The sequence below is a fragment of the Microcaecilia unicolor genome, chromosome 10, assembly GCF_901765095.1.
Source record: "Microcaecilia unicolor chromosome 10, aMicUni1.1, whole genome shotgun sequence".
Classification (NCBI taxonomy): domain Eukaryota; kingdom Metazoa; phylum Chordata; class Amphibia; order Gymnophiona; family Siphonopidae; genus Microcaecilia; species Microcaecilia unicolor.
The window spans coordinates 30,937,404-30,957,365 of NC_044040.1; the positions used below are offsets into that span (position 1 = coordinate 30,937,404).

Sequence of the window (19,962 nt, forward strand, 5' to 3'; positions counted from 1 at the left end):
TATCTTTTACATGTTAAAAACAACTGACCTAAGACCTGAGCCTTGCAGTACACCACTGGTAACATCCTTTTCCTCAGAATGAGCTCCAGTTTACCACTACCTTCTGTCGTCTTCCACTCGACCAATTCCTAACCCAAACAGTCACTTTAGGGTCATACTGAGGGCACTTGGTTTATTTATTAGCCGTCTTTGTGGAACCATGTCAAAGGGTTTGCTAAAATATAAATACACCACATCTAGCGCTCTCCCTTGATCCAACTCTCTGGTCATCCACTCAAAGAAATTAATCATATTTGTCTGACAAAACCTGCCTCTAGTGAAGCCATGTTGCCTCTGGTCCTGTAATCCATTGGATTCCAAAAGCTTTCCTATTCTATGTTTTAAAAGTATTTCCATTAATTTACTTGCCACAGAAATCAGACTTACCGGCCTGTGGTTCCCAACCTCTTCTTTGCTTCCATGTTTGTGGAGAAGGGACCACATCTGCTCTTCTCTAGTCCTCCATGACCACTCCTGGCTCTAGAAAAGGTCAGCCAGCAGAGCCGCTAGAACTTTCCTAAGTTCCTTGAGTACCCTCGGATGCATGCCATCCGGCCCCATCACTTTGTCCATCTTTAGTTTAGTCAGCTCCTCACAAACACATCTTCTGAAAATAATTCAGGGACTGCCACCCCTCCATTCCTATTGTGTTTGAGTCTTACAATGCCAGTTTCGCACTCCCTCCTTTCACTAACATATCTGAAAAATGTCTTATCCCCCCCCCCCCCCCCCCCCACACTTTACCGTATTGGCTGGTTTTTTTTTTTTTCTTTCTTCCATTGGCATTTTTGCTTTCCTGACTACTCTACCAGCTTCTCTTAGCTTTTCCAGATAGTGTCGCCTGTCTTCCTCTTTCTGTGATCTCTTTTAGTTTATGTTTCAATAGTTTTTATTGATGATCAACAAGTTAAACAAACCGCTACATGTCTCCCCTAACAATTAAAGAGCTAACCATGGTTATACATCGGAATTTAAATCATACAACTAGATCATCATCAAGGTTTCACATTTTCTCCCCAACCCCATTTCCCACCTGTTAAGTCATTTTATTGGAAACAGTTGCATCGAAAAAACGGACCCCAGTACAAGCAAAGGCTTTCGCACAGATACAGCAATATTGCATTGAGTTATTCAAAGAATTCACCCCAACAACTGCCCAAACTGAAAAGATCACTCCCACCCTCCCTACCTTCCCCCTACCCACTTGTGAACTTTTTAAATGTTCAAAATAAAGCTTCGTGCTCTCGAGGGCATGGTTAGCCACAATGGCTCCCATACCATGCGGAACTTCTCTCCTTCTGTGCTGTCCAGTGATTTCACACGGCATCTATCCAGCCGCATTTGATGTATCAGCTGTGCACGCCAGCATGCTAGTGGTGGCATGAGATCTGATCGCCAAGATTTCAAGATCGTGGTAATCTCTCTTTTAGTTTATAAGGACTAATCTCTTTTCCTTACCTTTTCAGTTACTACTTTTGAGAACCAAATCGGCCTCCTTTTCCTCTTATTTACTTTCCTTACAAAAAGGTTTGTTGCCCTTACAATAGCTTCTTCCAAGAGGCCACACTTCTGCTGCACTGGGCCGAGACCCACCTACAGGCGTTATTGGCGCCTAACATTTCTGTAAATCAGAATTTATAGATGGACTTTTTGAGCAGACATTCCCTGGAGGAGGCCTTTGCTCTGATCAGGAGTCATTGGGGAGTCGAAGGTCCCTCGATTTTTAAGCAGACAGAAGTGAGGCTCGGAGAGGATAGATGCCCTCCATAGCCTTCATCTCAATCAGGGATACTGTGGCCCCAATATTCAAAGGATTTACACGCCTAGCTTTGAGAATTTATGCTCCTATATTGGCCTCTGAAATTTCCTAGGGCTGAATGCCTAACTTTAAACTCAAAATTTCACTAAACTCTTAAATTTAGGATCATAAAAAGTGGGTATCAGAGGGGCAGATTTAATGCGGGGAAAAAGAAGTTAGGAGCTTAGCAGTTATTTTTGGCACTAGGCTTTTAAGTTACAAACTAAAGACAAATTTTCAGCTGAAAATAGGGAGGCTGATTTTCAAAGCACATAGACTTTACAAAGTTACATAGGTTATGTAAGTTGTAAGTCTATGTGCTTTGAAAATGAGCACCTTAAGCTCCCTAAGTTTGGCTGAAAATAGGGCACAAATTTAGGAACTCAGCTTTTCTGTACATCGAGTCCTCTGCGTTTCCTCCTTGTCCCCTACTGGGTGGGGTGTTAAAAAGAAGAGTGTTTCATCCTGGGTTGGTTACCCTGATTGTGCCAGATTGGCTCAGAATACCTTGGTATGCAGATCTCATGAGACTCCAAAAAGGAGAAGGTTTATGGCTTCCACAGAAGAGGGGCCAGTTCAAATGGAAAACCCATGTCCAGTTTGTCTTAAGGCTTGGCTCTTGGGAAGTTGGTCAACAAATTATACTGATCCAATTTGATCTCTGTAATGCATTTGATGTTGTAGATCACCAAGTGCTACTGGAAATTTTAGATGCTTTTGGTATAGGGGGTCAGGTACTAGATTGGATTAGAGGGTTTCTAAATAGTAGATCCTATTGTATGAAGATGAAGGGGGTCTTATCAGATGAATGGACTGGTGTGCCTCAGGGCTCTCCCCTTTCTCCAATATTGTTTAATGCGTTGATGCTATCATTAGGTTTTTACATGGATAAAAAGGGTGTTAATTGATTTTCTTAGGCTGACAATATTACGTTGTATTTTACCTTTTCTAAGGATAAGGATGATTTTAATATGCTAATTAATCACGGATTATCCCTGGTTGAGAAATTGGCGATTTGCTTTCGCCTTAAACTAAATTGAGATAAAACCAAATTTTTGATTCTAACTGCACTTAATATTGACGAATCAAATATATGACTGTGTTCTAAGGGTGTTTATTTGAAGGTTGAAACAGAATTGAAGGTTTTGGAGATCATGATTGATCAGCATTTAACATTAGAAAAACATTGCCAACTACTGGTAAAAAAAGGTTTTGGGGGTATTCAAAAAATTAAGGCAAATACGATATTATTTTAATAGTAATAATTTTAGATTGATAGTCCAATCTCTTATCACAAATTGGCTATTGTAATGTGCTTTATGTAGGTTCGAATTTTTTAAAGAAAAGATTACAGACCATACAAAATGTAGCAGCTAGATTGATTCTGTCAAAGTCTAAATATGAGAGAGTAACTCCTCTGTATATTACTCTGCATTGGCTTCCTGTGGAGGTGAGAGGGATTTTTAAAGTTTGTATAATGGTTTATTTGTTTATAAATGGAAACATACCTGGTTATGTAAACCAATAGATTTTATTGCCTAAAATGAGGAGTAGAAGAATCAGAGGCAATTATTTGGATCTGGACTTTCCTTCACCTAAAGGCATCAAATTTAGGACATTACATGATATGACTTGTTAGCATATTTATCAGCAAAATATTGGAATGACTTACCAATTGGTATTAGGTCTATTCCATGTGGTGCTGGGTTTCGGAAATTTCTGAAATCTTATTTGTTCAGAAAGTATGTCTTAGGGAAGGTTTAAGTGGTAGATGCCTACTCATAGTTTCACTATTTTGTATTTTATCTTTGATGTCTTTTTTTCCTGTCATATTTGCTTGACATCTTATTATAAGTCACATTGAACTCTTATGGGAATAATGACGACTCATAAGAAATAAAGTAAAGTAAAGGTTGCGGCTAAGATGGAAAGGTATGCAAGATATGTGGTAATTTGCATGCGCACGCTTATGTGACAGGATTCTAATTATTTACATGTAGATGTTTGGCCTGCTTTATAGAATTTACCCCTGTGTCCAGGGGACACTCATATCACCCCTGTCCTCAAATCACTTCACTGGCTTCCGATCAGGTACCGCATACAGTTCAATCTTCTCCTACTAACCTACAAATGCACTCGATCTGCAGCCCCTCCTTACCTCTCTACCCTCATCTCTCCTTACGTTCCTACCTGTAACCTCCGCTCTCAAGACAAATCCCTCCTCCACCCTTCTCCACCACCGCCAACTCCAGGCTCTGCCCTTTCTGCCTCGCCTCACCCCATGCTTGGAATAAACTCCCTGAGCCCATACACCAGGCCCCCTCCCTGCCCATCTTCAAATCCTTGCTCAAAGCCCACCTCTTCAATGTCGCCTTCGGCACCTAACCACTATACCTCTATTCAAGAAATCTAGACTGCCCCAACTTGACATTTCGTCCTTTAGATTGTAAGCTTCTTTGAGCAGGGACTGTCCTTTTTGTTAAACTGTACAGCGCTGCGTAACCCTAGTAGCGCTCTAGAAATGTTAAGTAGTAGTAGTAGTTTCCCTCCTTTGGATTTCTAGCTCAATGGGAACTGACCCCCTAGTGAAGCTACAATACCACACACTTTCATTTGTAGCCATCAGTGAGGTTTCACCCCTCCTGTCTTCCATTTTAGCCTAGGCAGTGCCATGACAGCTCTAGACCAAATGCCACAAACTACAGTTCCTTTCAGAACTTGATCTGCATGCATCCTGAGTCTGGCCCGCCGGTGTTTCCTTTCACCCAGGGGGAGCAGCATCCCAAGCACAGGTCAGCCAGCAGAGCAGAAACTAAATTGAACTCATCTCTCTCATAGGGCTGGCCCATTTATGGGAGCAAACATACATTTTTCTGAACTAGAGAGGTAAACCGCATTCTTCAGTGTAAAGGCTAGTCACAGCTCTTAATAATTAGTCCCAAAAAAAAAAAAGATATCACATAAATTGTTTGACCTTTATTTCCTAAGAATGGTATTTAGCGGTTGTAATAAGTCTGCAGTTTTGTAAATGAAGTGGAATTAATTTTACAGCACTCTAAATCGGTCTTTATATTTAAATTATTAGAACCTGCCTTCTTTTTCCAATCAGATACCTAGGAATAATCGTTTGATGTACATTCATAGCTATCAGAGTTATGTGTGGAATAATACGGTGAGCAAGAGAATTGAAGAATATGGTCTAAAAGCTGTTCCAGGGGATCTTGTGCTTAAAGGAGGTGAAGTATATCAGCTGGTCTCTTAAGATCAATATTCAACTTTTTTTTTTATTTCTCTCCTTAACTGTTCCCTAGCCAGAACTTAAAATTAAGTTGCCACTGTTTTCTGTTTTGAATTATTTTCATGTATTTACTGAACAGTCCTTGTGGCTGAGAACCCAGAGTGACAGTGGAGCAGGTGTTGAGTATGATCAGTTCATATTTCCTGAAGGTCGTGAGTGTGGTTGGAGGGTCGTGAAAAACCCAAATGTCATTCCAAAAGCATTTAAAGACTTATTTATTTAAAAGGTGTTTCTTGAGGCAGGTATGGTCACAGGGTTTGTGTCCAGAATCTGCAGCTAATTACTGAACAGGAAATATTATGACTACCAGATGTATTTAGAGCTCTGTGTGTCTATTTTTAAAGCGAACTGTAACTTTATTGTATACTAGTAAAAAAGGCCCGTTTCTGTAGGCAAGGAAACGGGCCTTAGGCAGGCAATCCCCCCCCCCCCCCCATGCTACGGCCCCCTCGAACCCACCCCCTCCCGCGAACCTGTCGATCCCCCCCCCCACCCCGGAATGCCGAAAACTGCCGCCACCGTCGCCGCCGTTGTTGTGCTACCTTCCCTTCCCTTCCCGTAGGTTGTTCAATCATCTTCTTAGAAAGTTTAACTCCTTGCGTCTGACGTCAGACGCACAGAGTTAAACTTTCTAAGAAGATGATTGAACAACCTACGGGATGGGAAGGTAGCAGAACAACGGCGGCGGCAGTTTTCGGCATTCCGGCGGGGGGGGGGGGATCGACAGGTTCGCGGGAGGGGGTGGGTTTCGAGGGGGCCATAGCGCGGGGGGGGGGTGACAGCTGATTCCGAGGCAGTAGGAGGAGTAGGGAAACACGCTGCGCGTGTTTCCCTACTCCTCCCCTTGCCTTGCAATCAGCTGTGTTGACGTCAGTGACGTCCTGCGTGTCTGCCTCGCAGACCACTTGCAGCCAGGGACCCACGGTCCCAAGCATGGAACGTTGGAGGTGAGAATTATTATATAGGATATTCTGGATAAGTCTTGAAATTTATTGTGGGATTATGTACACAGATTTCGCTTGTAATCTGCCAAGAATTTTTAGATTCTGCGGAATATAAATTTTTAAATAAAATAAATGTGAATACCTTAGGAGCTTCCAGACTCCCAGCAGAGGATTCTGAGGGTTTCAGGAGTATTCCAGACTAGAAAAGAACGGATATCAGAGTTGGACATTGAACCAGGATCTGCCACTGAGCAGCAGAAACCAAATGAGTGGCTTGTATAGGATTTCCTGCAGTGTGTATTGGGCCGTTTGTATTCTGTAATTAAATGTATTTTCTCAAAGTCACAATTTGAATCCCTGTAAAATCAGTTCTCCACAATACCTAACCCCTGCTTCCCATTCTGTAGCTCTCCAGTATAACTGCTGGTTTTCTTTGCCCTTTCAAAATTCCACTGTACCTATGTACTGAGCAAACCGGAGCATCTGCTCAGAATTTAGAGGCCCATACTAACGTTTTAAAGATTTAGTTTTAATCTTTTTACAATAAAAAAAGACTACATAGAGGAGATGTTCTCTTTCTTTTCTGAAAACTTGTATTTCCTTTGAAGATGCTACATACTTTGAATATCTAGCCAACAATAATGCTGTGGAAGATATGCCCTTAGTCTGTTTTGATTTATCATATAAACTGTGCAATTACAGCAACTGCTGTTGCAATTGAAGAAGCCGATGTTAACAACTATACCATCCATGATGTTGTGATGCCATTGCCTGGATTTGATGTTATCTATCCAAAGCATAAAAGTAAGTCTTAAATCATTTATTTTAAATATTGAGCATTGGGTTTAAAATTATAGCTAAACTCTGCCGGCCCTCTCCTATTGTCTACTAGCATAAAAAAGCAAAGTCTGAAGTTCTTTCTGTCAATTAGTCTTTGCAAGTAGGAAGTATGTTCTTCTGTTATGAAGTTCCCCACTATTCCAGAACCTGTGGGATAGTTGTGTCCATCAACCAGCAGGTACATAAGTATTGCCATACTGGGACAGACCGAAGATCCATCAAGCCCAGCATCCTGTTTCCAACAGTAGCCAATCTAGGTTACAAGCACCTGGCAAGATCCCAAAATAGTATAATACATTTTATGCTGCTTATACTAGAAATATGTAATTTACTAGTCGTAATGGCGCTGTTCCACTGTATTTCGGTAACACTACCTCACACACTTATCAGTTGAACATAAAGAGTCATGCAGTTAGTAAAAGGTATATTTTAAAGTAGGGAAGTCTCATAAGTTGCTAGGGTTGTCATTACTGTGATACCCTTATTTTGCGACAGTTGTATCATCGACATATCCTACCATCCTCCTTACTACTACTACTATTTAGCATTTCTATAGTGCTACAAGGCATACGCAGCGCTGCACAAACATAGAAGAAAGACAGTCCCTGCTCAAAGAGCTTACAATCTAATAGACAAAAAATAAATAAAGTAAGCAAATCAAATCAATTAATGTGAATGGGAAGGAAGAGAGGAGGGTAGGTGGAGGCGAGTGGTTACAAGTGGTTACGAGTCAAAAGCAATGTTAAAGAGGTGGGCTTTCAGTCTAGATTTAAAGGTGGCCAAGGATGGGGCAAGACGTAGGGGCTCAGGAAGTTTATTCCAGGCGTAGGGTGCAGCGAGACAGAAGGCGCGAAGTCTGGAGTTGGCAGTAGTGGAGGAGGGAACAGATAAGAAGGATTTATCCATGGAGCGGAGTGCACGGGAAGGGGTGTAGGGAAGGACGAGTGTGGAGAGATACTGGGGAGCAGCAGAGTGAGTACATTTATAGGTTAGTAGAAGAAGTTTGAACAGGATGCGAAAACAGATAGGGAGCCAGTGAAGGGTCTTGAGGAGAGGGGTAGTATGAGTAAAGCGACCCTGGCGGAAGATGAGACGGGCAGCAGAGTTTTGAACCGACTTTTTTTACTTTTTATCTTAGTTTTAACTTTTTTTATAAAAGGATTACCCTTAGTATAGTTATACTAATACTGCATACTCAAGGGAGCTTTGTTTATGAACGGTTTATCATTTTGACAGGTAACGCTATAAACATATAAATAGCTCAACTTAGCTCTAAATATGCTGTGCGGGACTTTCCCCGACAGGTGCCTGTTTCGCACAAATCGGCTTTCTCAAGGGGTTGTTGCCGCACAAATCAGCAGAGATCACTTGTCAACAATCTCTGCTGATTTGTGCCCAATCAAACCAACAGCCCAGTGTCTATAAATCCTTCTTTTGCCTCAGTGATCTTCAGTGCTTATCCTGTGCTTTCTTGACTTCTGATATTGCCTTGTCTCCACTACCTTCTCTGGGAGGCTGAGTTACGTGTCTTCTACTCTTCCTGTAAAGAAATAGTTCCTCAGATTATTCTTCACAGTCTTCCACCTTTCACCCTTATAATTCCCCTCATTCTAGAGCTTCTTTGCATTGAAAAAGGCCTGACACCTGTCCTTCTAAATATTACTTAATACTGCAGTACCTTTAGTAGCACAAAGATCAGGTATAAGAGGCTATTTGCCACATCATTTTTATTTTTAGCTGTGAGGACTTGGAACAAACTGCCTTTACCACTGAGAGATGGATTATAAACAGTTCCGAAAATCTCTAAAAGCTATTTTATTTCAGAAATTTGTATTGACTGTAAGAATTTGTTTTGGAATCTTGTAATTAATTGATGTATCAATTCCTTACAATACTCAGTTGTTTCCCGTTGTGAGCCATCTTGAACTTTGTGGTATTGTCAGTTGATAAATGATTTGTAATGTAATGTATATTTATACCTTAGATGTATTTAAATATCTCTTGTCATATTTCCTCTTTCTCACCTCTCCTCCTTGGGTATAGTCTATCCCCATAAGCTTTATGATGAAGACCACTAACCTTTTTAGCAACCGTCCTCTGGATCAGCTCCATCCTCCTTAAATTCTTTTTGAAGGTGGTCTCCAGAGACTTATACAGAGGCATTATTGCCTCCTTTTTCCTGCTGGCCATTCATCTCCTAATTCGTTCAAGCATCCCTCTAGTTTTTCCTGTTACTTTTCTGCCTGATTGACCACGTTAAGGTCAGCAGGTACAATCACCCTCATGTCTTGCTCTTTTTTATGCAGATGAACTACACCCCTCATATAGTACTAATCCCTTGAGTGTTGAGTTTTTTCATGTCAAATGCATTACATCTTAATTACAAAACTCCGGATTATTCTTAAGCTTCACCAGATCCCTTCTCGTGTTTTTCACACCTTCCAGAGGGTCTGTCCTGTTGCAGATTTTAGCAAACTTTGCAAAAAAAAAAAAAAAAAATAGGCAAGGTTTCCCAACAGCCTGGTTGCAGTATCGCTTACAAAAATGTTGTACTAGACCAGAGATTGATCCCCGCACCATATCTTTAGTAATGCCCTTGTCCTCAGAGTAGATATGGAAGGGCTTGAGTGAAAATTTTAAGGGTCTTCAACATTAGCTTCTGAACTTTTAGTACAAGAGTGCTGGGCAGACTTCTACGGTCTGTGCCCTGATAATGGCAAGGACAAATCAAACTCGGGTATACATATAAAGTATCACATTCCATGTAAAAATTAGTTTATCTTGTTGGGCAGACTGGGTGGGCCATACAGGTCTTTATCTGCCGTCATTTACTATGTTACTATATGTTGGTCACCTGCCATTGAACCAGTTTCTAATCGTCAATCACTTTGAGCACCTTTTGGTTTGGGCCCAGCCTTGTTTATTAGCCACAAGGGAAACTATGCCAAAGGCCTGGCTAAAATCCAGGTAAAGATCCTCCAAGTACAAGTGGAAGTTTCTGAATTTGTCTAATAAGACTTGGGCTATTTGTTAGTACTGCTTTGCTTATCCATTTGCTTGATTGTTTCAGTTGGTGATAAATATAGGGAAATGCTTGCAGCTGATGGTCTTGATATTGATAACATGAGACACAAAATCCGAGATTACTCATTAGCTGGAGCATACAGAAAGATTATCATTCGACCTCAGAACGTCAACTGGTGAGTAGTGTATTGAACATGTAATGACATTGGTACTTGAATGGGAGACTTTGTGTGGCCTTTACGTGTTGGAAGCTGTCGGTACTTGTTATATGAAGACAAACGTAATTTGTCTGTCGAGCTGTAAAGCACATTTGCAGCACTTCAGCCAGTATTTCTAATAAGATGTTTGAAAGTTTGCATACAAGAACACAGTCTTCTCTTTTGTCTCATTTGCCCTGTATTATTTAACGCACACAGTCCTTGATGGGAAGTACACTTTGTACAGTTGTCCTAAGCTTTAGAAATAGGTTGCAAAGGAAATATTATATTTTCAGAGGTTATTTTGTCACATTAAAAAAAGAGTGACTGCAGATATCTACTCATTTTAAGATACTTGTAACAAGCATTTAAATCAATGGATTGTTTGCACTGGTTTGAAAAAAAAAAAACAAGGAAAGGATGAGAAGCATGGCCTGTATTAACTCTTTCTAAACCCTCTGCATTTATTTATTTTATTCCACTTGATATACTGTGCAAGGCCTGCAGATGGGCATCTACACAGTCCGCACAGCTGAAATCAGAACAGTTAAGGGAAAAGGTGGCCATTTAGTCATGGGAGGGTTAGGATTCAGAGATAAGTTGAGTCTTAAAAAGTTTTTTTTAAAGGCCGCAACTATGGTTTTTGATTTCTAATACAGAGGGGAAAGTCATTCCATAATTTGGGGCCTAGATATCTAAAAGCAGAGTTTTGTGAGATGTTGAGGTGTAGAGAGGAAGGCGGAAGAATAGTCAACAGGGTCTGGTCTGCATGTATGTCTGTGTTGTTTCTGTGTGTATCTCTGACTTGGAGAGAAGAGGCAAGGGGCAGTTTGGAATGGTACCCAAATCTATTGGTTTAAGAAGAAGAATAAAATGAAACATAATTGACAATGTATCAGACCATTAGGTGTCGCTGTCAACCGATTTCAAAGGTTTGATTTTACAGTTTAACAACATGGTGCCACTGTCCAATGGCAATAGGCATTGAGGCATATTTTCAAAGCACTTAGTCTTCCAAAGTTCCATAGGTTTCTATGGAACTTTGGAAGGCTAAGTGCTTTGAAAATATGCCTCTAGGTTTCACAATAGAATTTACAGTAAAGAAAATGAATGCACAACATAGTCACAAAGAGCAAGTCGAGCAGGGATAAGGGTGTGGCATTGATGAGGGTAGAAAAACATCTGGAGCTTGCCTCATGAACTTATTTCCAATCTCTATGTGTCTGTGTGTGACTGGGAAAGTAGAGAACAGGAGAAAGGCAAGTAATAATATTAAGTGCATTTTTATAATATACCACTGCAATCCACAAAACAACAGGAGCAAGTTCCCACAAACCATCCTTTCTCTTTTGATCTAGGCACAGGAAAAAAAAAAATTTAAATGCTCCCAGGTTTCAACCTAATTCATGTTAAATGTGGGATATAACTGCCATAAATAAGTAAATAAATAAATAGAAACTCTGAATGTTGAGCACCCGATTCTCATAAAAAGATGTCTGTTTTAGTGGCCCTTTACCGGGAGAAAATAAATCTCTGCACAAATACAACGCATGCTAGGGTATCCCTATAACCAGTCCCTCCAAATGACACCCTGATTACAATTTACAGCGAATTACTACTCTACCTATGAAAAGTGATTCCATTATTATACTTCCTCAGTGTACATCTTCATGCTGCACAAGCCATCATGTTTGAAAATATAAGTGGGATTAAACAAAAATGGTACCAACAATAAACAACGAGAACGTGGAATAAGTAGCTCAAAGGTTTGGTTACTTTGTTTTGAGGCTTCCTGTTCCCTGTCCCCGCAGTCAGGCATCTGAGCTCTCCCTCCCTTCCTTTGGGTCCAGCCGGCTATCTTTCCTCCCCGTTTCCAGCAGTGAGCCATGGCGTGGGTAGCACTGAAGACAGCTGCTTCTGGCAACCCCAGTCCATCTCGCTGTTTTGTCCCACTTACAGGAAGTTGAAAAGGAAGGATGAAGCAGCAGCGACGAGACCGGGGCAGCTGGAAGCAGCACTGCTGGAGACGGAGGAGAAATGGCCGGCTGGACCTGAAGGGAGGGAGAGCTCAGATGCTTGACTGTGGAGACATGGAGTAGGGAGCCTGAGGAAGCAAAAAATCTGACTGGCTTGCCACTATTGTTGGGGGGGGGGGGGGGGGGGGGGGCTTGAGACAGAAATGGGGGGGGGGGGGCCTGTAGCTACACCACTGGAACAAGCCACAGGGGAAGAGGAGGAAAACGATGTTCAGAGCCCAAATTTTGGAAGCCGGTCTGAGGAAGCATAGAAGTGTTGAGAGAATTAAATGCTAGTTTTCTCTTTATTTCTGTGAGCATAACAAGTACTTGCAACTTTAAAGACAGAATTGGAGGTGGCAGCTCTGTGCTCAAGTCCCAGCAGAAAAAAATATATCTGCGCATGAACTGGAATGTTGTTCTGCACATAACTATGATACTTGCAAAAACTGTACATGTATGAAACATTTTGGAGGCTGATATTTATCTCTACAATAACGTTCCAGCATATGCACAGATGTGTGCTGACACATGCACACAGTGCTAGCTGCCCTCACTGCAAAACCTTGTGTGCATGCATCTGGCAGGCTTTCCCTGATTAGTACACAGGTTCTGCGCACTTTAACATTTGCATATGGTTAGCTTACTGCATCAGTACAGAATTAGTTTCTTTTGGGGGGTGGGGGGAGGTAACTTTTTAAAATTCAATTTCCTATTTTCTCAGTAAGTTTGCAATAGAAGCCGTGCGCTCAGCCATTGGTGCATGGCTCTACTGCGTGGCTTTTTGCATTGGCCCCTGTGTATGGAGGAGAGAAGATGATTTGCCATAAGAATGGTGGGAAAGGAAGGAGGAGCAGTGGACCAGGGAGAAGAGAGGGTATGATTAAGCTTGTGTGGGCACCTTCAAGAGCACATTTACCTAAGGCCAGTGGCGTACCAAGGGGGGGAGACGGTGGGGGCGGATCGCCCCGGGTGCACGCCGCTGGGGGCGGGGGGGGGTGCCGCACGCCTGTCGGCTCTTTGTTTTCATGCTCCCTCTGCCCCGGAACAGGTTACTTCCTGTTCCGGGGCTGAGGGAGCATGGAAACGAAGAGCCGACAGGCGCGCGCGGCACCCCCCCCCCCCCCCAAAGCGGCGTGCACTCGGGGGGGGGGGGGTTCTTTCGCCGGGGAGTTGTGCTGCACCCGGGGGAGGTTATTTTGCCGGGGGGGGGGGCATCAGCGATCCACCCCGGGTGTCAGCGCCCCTAGGAACGCCACTGCCTAAAGGTCTTATTTATCTAGGGACAGTTCCTTTCTACCAGGCTTCATACAAGAGTTAGAACCCTTGCTCCTGCAAGTTGTTAGCTGGCACATAAGTTTTAAAATATTTTTTCAGCCTTTTATATCTTGAATATTAATGAATTATTTGCATACATAGATTTACATTTGGATGCCTAGATTCTTCATGCACACATTATTTTTCTGTGTGTGGCATTAGGACTGAAGTAGACCACTGATAACACATATATTTCCTTGCAAATCTGCAGTTGTTGGGTGTGGATGTATAGAATCGATATACAAGCTAGTAAACTCTAGCTGTAGATGTTCTGTGACTTTGCCTGCACACTTGCAATGGTTCTCAAATGTGATTTTTTTTAAATATATAATTTAAGTTCTGTGTTTTATAAAGGGAACTAGTTGCATATGAGGATCCAAAAATTCCATTAGTTCAGACTGATGTGGACAAGCTGGAAGGAAAGCCACTACCTATTTTTGCCACAGGTGAGAATTTCTTTCCTAAACTGTAAATATCGAAGAAGGAAAGCAAACTTTAGCTCATATGGATTCTGTATGTAGTGAGCTATCTTATCAGATATTTTAGGGAGCAATTTTTTAAAGGATGTTTTTCAGGGTGAAATGATCTCTTACAAAACTGCTTTGCTTTTAGGTCTGTGAGCAAACCTCCCTGGTCCAATCTTTCAGTTCCTTCCACACCCAAGTCCAACATCTGCCCCCTCTTTTCTCCCTCCCCTTTGGTTCAGCTCTCTCTCTCTCTTTCTATTCCCCCTGCTCCCATCCCCCCGCCCACATGGCATCTGTCTCCCACCCCTCCTCTCACACGAGTCCAGTGTCTCTCCAACAAACCTTCCCCCACCCCCGGCAAGGGTCCAGTATCTGTGTACCCCCACTCCTGCAAAGGCTGCAGCTCTGAAAGCCACACTCTGTCCGGCAAAGCCTTTCTTCTGCCGCAACCCACCCACAGGAAGTTGCATCAGAAAGGCGGGACATGTAGAGGAAAAGCTTTCAGTTGCTGCCTCTACCACAACCCAGTGTGTTTGCAGGGGTGGAGAGGTAGATGGAGAAGTGTCTGACCTGGGCATGTGGGGAGGGAAGGTGCAGTTTCAGATAGCATTTTGCCAGGTTCACTCAGTGGTAGCTACACCCCTGGTTACAAGTCAGTCTTTGCAAAAATAAAATTGACTGTAAAAGTTTAATTTTCCTTTAGGATGAGAGAGAATATCACCAACTGTACTGACAGTCTACCTCTGATTTACTCATATTAATAATAATGTAGCAAATCACCTCCCCTCTTCATGATCATTTAAATCACCTACTGTGACCAACTCTGAGATTTGATTGGAATTGCAAGAGGGGGAACTAAGAATTTCAAAAATAATTCAGCAGTAGAATTTTTAGTTGATTGTGATAGGGTCTTATGGCATGCAGTGTGTACTGTTTTCAGCCATACCCAAAGGAAGTAATATAGGTGAGCACTAGATACATATGCTTCTAAGAATGGAAGATTTAAGGACAATCAAATACAACTTTTCGAATTTTGTTCTGCTTTCATTTCTTAATTTTTCTTTGCAGTTTTCTGTAAGTCTAAAAGGGTTATACTGTGTTTTAATATTTGTCTCCTGGTTCACTTTTGTTTAACTTTGTCACAGAGGGGAAATATCAAGCCCTGAAAATGGAATTCTCTCTTCCTCCTTCCACTTATGCAACAATGGCCATTCGAGAAGTGCTGAAAATGGACACAAGTATCAAGAACCAAACTCAGCTAAACACAGTGTGGCTGAACTGAATCCATTCTCTTGGGTCCATTTTGGAAGAATTTTAAAATGTTTAGTGTGTGAATTTATAATTTTCAGATGTAAAATGCAAACACAAGCTAATTTTTTTATTGTTAAAATTAACATTTTTATGTTTAATTTTAGATGGAAACCTTTTTTCAATTAAGTGGTTTCCAAAACATTTTCAGAAAAAGATGACATTTGTAAATGCTCTGATTTGATTTTGAAACTGATATACAGCCAAGAAATGTATGATGTGTGAAACGTTATGAACATGCAGTTTTGTCAGCCAAGGACAGAACTAAAATCAAATAATAATTAGTAAAGGAATTTGATTCTTTGAAATATTGGAAACAGTATTTCAACAAAGTAAAATTCTGAACTGTTGAAAATACTTCTCACTGTAGTGCTGTGATATAGCATACATGCCTTTCTGAGGAAAAATAGCCATCTTGCCCCCTTTGCCTCTATTTTTATATCTCTATTAGAGTCTCACCTGAAATAAATTATCCGAGTGGTACAGTCAGACATTTCATTTGGTCAGTAGGGGTTGCTGAATTAATACTGGGGTTGAGCGTATTGCCTCTACCCTGCAGACTCTTGTTTCAGTTTTCTTGCACTGCACCATTGGTCTTGGCCATGGGTCCAGCCCAACAGTCACTGTTCTAAAGTTATTTTCACAGTTTGGGTTTTTTTTTTTTTTTGGGGGGGGGGGGGGGGGTGGAATCAGGTCCAAGTGTTGTACCTCCTGTTTGGCCTCATCAGAGAGCGATATCCATTATCTCCTTCATTCCATAACAGGTCATCTAAAGTTAGGCGCCAATTGCGCACGCAAGTGATAAAATATCGCACTTCTGTTTTGTGCATAAATGGTAGTTGGGCAGTAAGCATTACCTTGTAACTGTAGCACGTAACTCAGCATGTTAAATGCAAGGTGGTGTTTACAGGGGGAGGCACATGGGTGTGTCCAACATTTGTGTGCATAACTTACAGAATACTGAAAGTTTCTAGCCAGTATTGGCATGGTATAAGTGGATGCATGTAAATGCCGGCTTATGCAAAGTATTCTATAACAGAATCTGAGCGTCCAGCTGCTGTTATAGAATTAGCGCTTTGCATCTTGGCACCTAACTTTTGTTGACCTGTATAGAATTACCCCCTATTTGCTTGTCCCTTAATTGGTCCCAGTCCAAAACAAGAGAGCTGTGACAGTTCAAGCTTTTACAGACAGTTGCTGTGAAAATCAGTGTTCAAATCATTTGGTTCTCCTCGCTGAAGAGTGGCAGTTTGTAATATGCATGAGTATTTCAGCATGGTTGACTCTCTGGCAGTATTAAAGTGCTGCTTTTCTTATCTGTAGAGCTACAGTAGTAAACCGAGTGGGCATTCAACTTGCTTAACAGCATACGTGAACTAAGAGAACAGAACATCTTACAGTAGGCAGTCATCATAGAAAGCCTATTTGAAACAAAAGGCCCTAAAACCTGTTTATAATGTGTATCAAAACAAAATGGTTTAGAATGATGCTGGCTTTTCCACCGGAGTGTTTGGAGAACTGTGTTTGCCTTGTACAGGTTAGTTCTAAACATGTGCAGCTGTTTTATCCAGTAGTCTGAATTTTACTTTAAAAAAATTTTTTATATTGAATATTACTTTCTAGCTTTTACTTATTTCATCACTTGTTTTGTAGATTTGTGTTCTCCTTTTCCCTTGGGAATAAATAGGAAAAGAACAAAATGTTTTTAAGAGTGAGATATAATTTTTATTTTTATTGGCTTTCAAAAAGCCCCTTTAAAAAGTCTCTGTTTACAGTGAGGCCGATACTAGGATTTGGTGAAAGTACATTATGGAATTGTTTGAGGGAAATTTGACTCCTGGTTCATTGTTTTGACCCAAAAGTAGTCTCCTGTTCCTTTGAACTTGTAGATCAATCAGACTGCAATCTGGTGCCTTATGCCATCATTTGCAACTACACAGGGATTTTCTTCTATTTTATAAGTGTCACCCTTGGGATGGAGAGGGTGGAGTCATAGTCATCACTCCGAAAACTGCTTATGCTGCGTCTCCAGCCATATTTAACCCAGGTTGTAGAAGACCTGACTCTGAACTTAGAGACCCTTCCGCAAGGTACTGTACAGCACCGCTGCCGAGCATTGGACCAGGTAGGGCTGGGGGCATAGTGCTGGGTCCTGCTGTTTAGAGGACTGTGGTTCATCTTTCGGACCTGGCTTCTTGTACTTGGATTGATAAGAGACCAGGATGTTGAAGTAGTAGTTTGCAACCCCTAAAGGAAGGGAGTCCTAACCATTCCTGGAAAGAGGTACAGCAGGAATGGTCAACTTTTCACCAACAACATTCACAAAACCAGAATGCACAGTAGCAGAGAATATTGCCTTTGGGGTCGGGCGCCTTCCCTCCCAATGTGAGGGCCAACACTCTCAATGCCTCACGTCCCTTCCAGTCTTTCTGCGTGTCCTGGAGAGTGAAGTGACAAGCAGGATTTGAACCCTGGCTTCTCTGGTACCCAGCCTGCTGTGCTAAGCACTAGGCCATTCCTTCACTACCACTGGAATGACTGGATTACATTGCAAGGGAAACTGTAGGCAGCTGAAAGTGAAAGCTCTGGGAGTTCCATTTCTAGCCAGCTTGGTTTGAGCTAGTAAGATAACTTCTTCAACGTTAAAAAGAGGGCACTTGTGTGGGAGAGTGACAAATGTATATTTCAAAGCCATTATAAATAGTTATGGTTATATTTTGTTCTTGTATAATATCTAAAATTTAACAACAGACTGGCTTATGTATTCTGTCTGCTGTTAATAAAGTGTGTAAATATTCATAAAGGTGTATAAAGTGTCTTTTCCTGAAAGTAATGTGGTAGCCGTGTTAGTCCATTTTAATGAAGGAAAAAGTTAAACAACAAAAATAAGTTGATGGTCTTTTTTTTAAGATTCAACTTAATGTTTCTTGACTGGTTTATAGCAGTTAGTCTTCCTCTGTGAACAGGATCATTAGACAAACTGGATGGTCTTTTTCCACCATCATTTATTATTGGGTCTAGACAGAATCCTGAAGATGGAATGGAGAGCAGAATAGAATATTATAATACCTTTGTATAACTGCATGGTCTGACCGCACCTCAAATATGCAATTCTGGTCACATCTCAAAAAAGATATAGCTGAACTAGAAAAGGTACAGAGAAGGATGAAGAAAATGATAAAGGGGATGGGACGACTTCCCTATGAGGAAAGGCTAGGGCTCTTCAGCTTGGAGAAGAGACAGCTGACACAGAGAGAGAGAGAGATGGTAGAGGTCTAAAAAATACTGAGTTGAGTGGAAAGGATAGACATAAATCGCTTGCTTACTCTTTCCAAAAATACAAGCACTAGGGGACATACAATGAAATTACTAAGTAGTACATTTAAAACAAATCATCAGAAAAACATATTTCTTCACTCATTGTGTAATTAAGCTCTGGAATTCATTGCCAGAGAAAGTAGTAAATGTTAGCAGGGTTTAAAACAAATGGTTTGGACAAGTTCCTAAAAGACTTATAGACAAGTCATTCAGTTGGACTTGGGAAAATCCACTACTTATTCTAGGGCTAAGCAACATAAAATCTCTTTTACTTTTTTTTTTTAAGATCTTGCTAGGTAGTTATGACCAGGATTGGCTACTGTTGGAAACAAGATACTGGCTTGACAGACCTTCAGTGTGTTCCAGTATGGCAATACTTATGTACTCAGGTTGTACAGTGTTGAGTAACACTTTAAAGCTCCACACTTTCTGGGCCCGATTCAAAAAAGCTTTGCAGTAGAGCCAGCTCAGCACATGGCTCTACCACAAAATGTTTGCTCAAAACCTAAGGGGGGCATGTTTAAAATTGCAGCAGTAGTCTGCAGCTCATTGCAAAATGTTATTCTTCCTGTCAGTGCCTGAGCGGTGATTGGCTCAAGCACTAACAGGAAGAGTGACATTTTGAAAACAAATTACTACAAGCCACTGGCATATGTATTGGTCCTGACCTGACCCCATTTCCCCAATAAAAAAAAAAATAATCTCTAGTGTCTAGTGCACCTCCAACCCACCCATTCAAATAAAGCCTACTCCCAAGTGTCTAGTGACACCCCCTTCCCTCCTCCTATCTCAAATAATCCCTGATATCTACTGGCACACACCTAATCCCTCCCCAAAGGACCTCTATACCTTGAGGCAGGAGCACTGCTCACTCAACACATGCCACTGTCTTGAAAAATAGCAGCGCCCTGCCTTGCCATAATACATATTCAGATTCCACGTCACTGCCACAGAGCACCGAACAGACCACTAAACATGCACTCTAGAGTTTATGGCTTATAGAAGGGAAAGGACGCACCACTGCAACCATCCCTGGAAGAGGGAATGCTGTAAGCAAATATGCACCTTCTCTCTGCTCATACTTGGTATGGTAATGGGAGTAGGAACATGCAGGACTAGGGAGAGTCTTGCAGGGATCTTTGGTAATAATACTGATGCTTAGAAGGATCTTCCAGGTATCTCACTTCATACATATGGATTTAACTCAGGCTGATACACACTTGTCACTTTCTGCAGTGCCTGTTTCTAACCAAAGAATTAACTGTGGTTGTAAGGGCAGGATTAATTGAGCCCTAAGTAAACATACATTTGTGGGCCCCCTACTATGGAGTCCTATTTCTTTCTTCACCCCCTCCCCTGAAGAGTCATATTGACTTTCTTTGCCCCTCTCCACATCT

At 41.5% G+C, this 19,962-nt stretch overlaps 1 protein-coding gene across 3 annotated transcripts in view; it reads left to right on the plus strand.

The window, feature by feature from the left end:
- The window catches only part of PUS7 (pseudouridine synthase 7), a 66,275-nt gene extending 48,225 nt beyond the window's left edge, over nt 1-18,050 (plus strand). For all 3 annotated transcript variants that reach the window (XM_030216036.1, XM_030216037.1, XM_030216038.1), the window contains exons 12-16: nt 4,947-5,073; nt 6,782-6,883; nt 9,990-10,119; nt 13,827-13,918; nt 15,085-18,050. In XM_030216036.1, the coding sequence (XP_030071896.1) occupies nt 4,947-5,073; nt 6,782-6,883; nt 9,990-10,119; nt 13,827-13,918; nt 15,085-15,221 (588 nt within the window). In that variant the 3' untranslated portion in view covers nt 15,222-18,050. The remainder of the gene's footprint in view (nt 1-4,946; nt 5,074-6,781; nt 6,884-9,989; nt 10,120-13,826; nt 13,919-15,084) is intronic.
- The last annotated feature ends 1,912 nt before the right edge of the window (nt 18,051-19,962 follow it).